Source organism: Cryptomeria japonica, chromosome 3 (genome assembly GCF_030272615.1).
Source record: "Cryptomeria japonica chromosome 3, Sugi_1.0, whole genome shotgun sequence".
Taxonomy (NCBI): domain Eukaryota; kingdom Viridiplantae; phylum Streptophyta; class Pinopsida; order Cupressales; family Cupressaceae; genus Cryptomeria; species Cryptomeria japonica.
In genome coordinates, this window is record NC_081407.1 from 904,758,687 (window position 1) to 904,764,414 (window position 5,728).

General features: G+C 32.8%; 1 protein-coding gene across 1 annotated transcript; it reads right to left on the minus strand.

The window, feature by feature from the left end:
- Positions 1–2,239: 2,239 nt before the first annotated feature.
- LOC131874425 (putative ripening-related protein 6) lies at positions 2,240–2,551 on the minus strand. Its single transcript, XM_059217803.1, has one exon. It carries the CDS (start codon positions 2,549–2,551, stop codon positions 2,240–2,242), a length of 312 nt encoding a protein of 103 aa, XP_059073786.1.
- Positions 2,552–5,728: the final 3,177 nt, after the last annotated feature.

Here is a 5,728-nt window from a genome sequence, read left to right on the forward strand (position 1 = left end):
GCTAAATTGCATACATGACTAGGTCTTTCTAATATTTACCTTCTAGTTCGCAATTCACCTCAGGCGGTGCGTAATGGTTGTTCCAAGAGGACAGACTAGTGTATGCCTCAGTAAATATGCCACGTTATCCTAAACTAAATCCTTCTAAATTTTGTCTTAGCGTGGCAAACTTTAATCCTTTTAACATCGTAAACTATAATCTTTTTAACCTCACGTCAACACATGGTCTATTCATCATTCCAAGGCTTAACAAATATTTTGGCTTTCACGGTTTTACTTATATTTACGTCAAAGGGGTTTCTTATATGAGATTGAGGACCTCAATTTATTCATCAACTGTTTACAACCATCGTCAGGCAATGCAAGACGATTGCACTCTTTGCAACCATCGATTTGTTTCTGTCGGTGAATATGGAGTGACCTATTTTATCATTTTATAAACTAATTGCAAATCTAACTTATTTCTTTCAAAGCAAGGAGGAGGGCCTCACCAAAGATAAATGTTTTGGCTGTGCTAATATTCATGTTGTTAATTTTGCAGGTTTTCGAATGCAAAAGCACAAAGCAATGAGGAAGCCCACAAAAAAGTTCAAGAGTCAGGAAATCCACAGATATTGCATATGCTGATATATGCTTTCTTCTTTCCCAATGATTCTGATAGTTGCATTTATAATTATCCGAATTTGACTTATGATTAAATCAAAATAAAAATCCATTCAATCTTAGTACTACTTCACCACACCAAACAACCACATTTCCTTCCGGTCACTGCTCGACAGGAACTTCGCTGCTTGCACCTATTGTTTATATCATATTTAGATTACTAATAATTACCAACAATCTTTTGTATTTCAAACTCACGTAATATAATTATTATTTATAAAAAATGTGTATAAAGCATTTCCAAATAGATATTAAAAAATATTTACAAGTAGTTCTATTTGTTGTTGTTCATACTCTGTATAGAGTTGTTGTTATATATGTTCTCTCTAGAACTACTAGATGTATTCACCTTATTCGATTTGTTGTTATTATTCTACATATATGTTTTGGAGTTGTTTTTTTTCTTAAAACCAATATTTTTCAACTCTCCTTTATTCTCTATCAACTACCTCCTTATTCCCAATAAAATAAATCCACTGCATTTTGATTTCCATCTACTAATAATTAATTTCCCTCCAAAATTCTTTCTATAAAAAAATGGACACAGATCTAGATGCTAATAACAGAGCCTCGGAAAATAAATGAAGTGCAGGAAGAGATTTCTTTCGATCTAAGAGATCACTCATCTTTCAATCTAAGAGATCTTGGAAAGAAATGGAAGACGTCAAAATTTTATTGCTTTTACTCAAACTTATGTATTTGCAACATGCCCATTGTATATTATCAAAGCCATTATATATTTCCTCCATAGCTAACTTTGTAAGCTTTCTAAAATTGATTATCCATTATAATCTAAAGATCTTTGAAACTAATTACATATGAAGTGACTACAAAGGCTTAAAGTTGTTGTCCTTATACTCATGATACTCAAAATACTTCTTAGAAATTTAAAATTATCCTAGGTAAAATTATTTGTGAATTATTTCTTAGATCTACGAAATAGAACTTTGATTTCTCAATATTCTATAAATCCTTATATGAAATAATAGTCGACCTCAATATGACTTATTTCATTCATGAAAAATTAGATTAATAATGCATCACCACAATATATGATTGTACCAATTTATTTTTCTTTCACAATTGCTAAGGTATTTCCAAGATAAATATCTAACATGTTCTTCCATTCATTTGGATATCCCAAACTTCACAATTACTTTAAAGAGGCTGGTTGAAGACGATCAACCACCTATCTTTGAAAATATTTTTAATGCCACAATGATCATACCAATTGATAAGGAATCTCTTGCCATTAAGTGCAAAAGATCGAACGAGCAATAAAGGTATGAACCTTCGAACACAAACAAAAACCTAAAAAGCAGCGAACAACTAGAGAAGTAATTCATGGATTGATCGTGTGCAAGAAAAAGAAAACAGTAGCTAAGACAAAGCAGAATAGCTGGTAAAGTGGATTGAGGTTATTATTATGGAACAGTAGCTAAGACAAAGCAGAATAGGTGGTAAAGTGGATTGAGGTTATTATTATGCACGAGGATGAGGATGAGGATGATCAGGAGATGAAATGCCAAGTGATGGGCATGAGGAATGAGGATGATCTCCGGAATGAGGATGATCACTAGGAGATGAAATGCCAGGTGATGGGCATGAGGCCGAAGTCATTATCGAAGTGGCGCACGCCGAGGGCTTTCCAAACACTTTCAGAGGCGTCCACGATGTCATCCTTACACGGCTTCGCGCATTCATCGATGACGGTGGCCACCGTAGACTTCCCTCGCGCACTCATTTTCACTTTGCGAAAACAGTTGGAGTTGTGATGAAAGGTGGGAGGAGGAAGAGCCACCCAGTGATCATTGTCGGAATGGAAGTACCCATCACAAGCGGAAGGTCCGCCTCCATCTCCTCCTTTCTCGAAGCTGTTCACCGTCATTCTTCCCCGCCCTTCACTCGCACTTGTACACATTGTCATCATCATTACACAGCATACCAACAACACCCATTTCAATCCCCCCATTCTCTTCTCCTTTCTCGAAACCCCTAGTCATTGTTATATGATGACCACTCACTCACTATCTTATATATATTTGCAAGAGAAATATATTTCATGTATTACATCGACAGGCGTTAATAATTTTGTACGTTTCTACTTCGCTAATCACACTTTTGCCTTATCCATTGTCCGCTCTTGAAAGGTTTAGTTTTAGGGAAACAGAAACATAATCAATTATATCTATGATATCGACAGCCGAGTATGTTATAACCTGTAAATCCCCGGTCCATTTTGGACGGTTTTAAAGATCGACACAAATATTCGTCAATTTTAGAGTAGTATGGTCTTGGAGATGATATACTCACTTTACGTATTAGACATTCTTTACCAAACTTAACAAACCAATATTGGTCCATGCCATCATTGGCATCGATGACATTGAAATCGGCCATGAAATTTAGCTTAAATCTTTAAAGATGAAAACAAATATTACTTGTTGATTGGTTTGATAGTCTTCGATTGTCTCTTCCTTTGTATGATTTGAAGTAAAAGAACAAGAATGCAGAGTCATACAATTTGAGTTTAGAATGCACTCCTGAAATTTGTGTGAAGGCCTTTCACTTTTCCTCGTTAAACTTCGTTTTCGAGTTTTATTGTCGTTTTAGTTGGAAAGTGGTGCCGCATCACAAAGGATTAAGAAAAAACCGTGAGGATTGAATAGTCGGCATGTTGACTTGTCACACTTTGTAGCATTTCCTTTTAAACAAGAGATGCAAATGGTTACTTTAAAATAGATAGAAGTAGAGATGAATAGAGAAATGGAGAGAGTAGAGGGAGATAAAAATAAAGAAATAGAGATAAAGAGATAAATAGATTGAGGGGAAGAAATAGAGCGAGAGTTTAAGATAGAGATAAGGAAATAGATAAGTATAGAGGGAGAGTTTAAGATAGAGATAAGGAAATAGATAAGTATATAGGGTAGGGTAGGGTCGGGTGGGGTGGGGTGGGGTGGGGTCAAGACTAGAATGTAAATTACAAACCATCAGTTTGAATAATCGGTATGTTGACAACTTCTTTTTAACTAAGTGTCTATAAAATAAGAGTATATATATTAAAAAAAAAGTAGATAAGAATTTGTTATATGATATGAGATTAAACTTTGAAATAAACATAAACAAGACTATCAAGCAAGAGATATTGAAGAGTTGATTTCTGCTATCATGTTCATTTCAATATACTTTCAAATTTACCTTTCTTTAAAGATACGACCCTATTCAAATTAATGTCTAATTAATTAACTTCTCTTATAAAATAAATAAAAATCCTAGTGAAAATTTGAAAAGTTTAGAAAGTTAATAAGTTCATAGAAATGGGAGTATGTAAATTCAATGCCTACATAATGAAATATTTGAAATATTGATTTGTTTGATATTCATATGGTAGAAATATATAGTTTAGATATTGTGGTAAAATGAAATGTAACTCACATAAATATTTTAAGAAAACTAACTAATTAAATATAGCTTAAGTTTAAAATTAAGAGTTCAAAACTGAATAATAAATACATTAGTTTAGATAAATTAAATGTAGTATTTAGATGAATTTGGAATAGAGAATATATTGTTAGAGATTTTATAAATAGTTAGAATGTTATATGTTTATTAAAAACTTAAATGTATCATGCTTATCATAATATAGAACATGGTTGAGGGTGGCAAAGTCATAATATAGAATATTTATGCTTTAATTAATATTATAGATTTTCTCACCAAGCCAATGAGCACAAATAAATTGGGTTGATGTCAGCATACCATGATTCTTGCCTCTTCTAGAATATGATTCATTATTTATTTTTCTATTATATCTTTGTAATGTAAATGTCGAGTATGAGAAAAGCCGGATTAGGTGTACTATTTTCTCTGCGAATCCTAAGTTTTATAAATCTAATTTAATTACGTAGATGATAATTAGCGCGTGATGTTCAAAGATCACGAGGTGAGAAAAATAGGATGCCTATATGAGCTTGGGACGTCATTTATGTACTATTTATTCTTCAAAGTACTTGGGATGTTGTGTAAGAAGACAATAAATAGGGAGATTACATTGAAAAGGTTTCAATTGGATTTTATAGAAGATCTTAATAATTCAAATATTATGAAAATACATTATTTGTTCTAGTAAAACTTCGTAATAAGGGCAAAGGACTAAAAATAATTCTTGAGGATAGGTAGGCTGTTATATCCCTTTGTCATGAAATTTTTATATATTTTCTTAAATTACATGATTAGAGATGTGTTGTTGTTATTTGAAGTTATTGAAAACATCACCTGATCTAGATAGATGATATAAATTCTAGCAATTAATACCTTATTATTTGGATACCTGTTATGGTTAAAATATTATGTCTAACTATCTTCATATGCATAAGTGGATGTAGGAGATTTTATGTCCAAGAAAGGAGAATAGAGCTGTAGCTCTATTTTTGGGGTTGAAAAAAATATAAAAAATTATGGAGTTATATTATGATGTGAAGAAGAGAAGAATTAAGTTGGAAGAAAGAGGAAGACAAAGGTGAAAACAAAAGAAAACCAAATATGAGCAAAAGGAGCTACAATAATTAGAGTTTGAGTTGGAGTAGTTATGGTGCATGGCAGAAGATTATGAGGCATGCAATAACAAAAAGCCAAAGAGAAATAAATCTACATCAAAGACACTGAAGAGTTGTGAGAATGTGAAAAATAATGGTAATAATAAATATTCACTTTGTGGACAAGAGCCATTCTCAAAACAGAAAGTCATCGAGTCAAGGATTAGACAAGAAGTGGAACGATTAGAACAAGGAAATATAGGATCCATTGAAGAAATGGATAAAATACCTTTGAATGAGATCTTCCAAGAGTCAATGAAAGAAAAAAATGGTTGAATGGGTTGAAGATGAAGAGATGGTTGAGTTTTATGGATCAGTAGAGTTGTGTTACCCCTAATAATGGGAAGGCATTGAAGATTACAATGTAGAGAGAGAAGACTTGAGAGACTAAAATGAGAAGGAATGCAACCTAACACAAGACGAGTCCCAAATTGTTGTAGTAGTGGATTAAGTAGTCCGTGTTGTAGAGG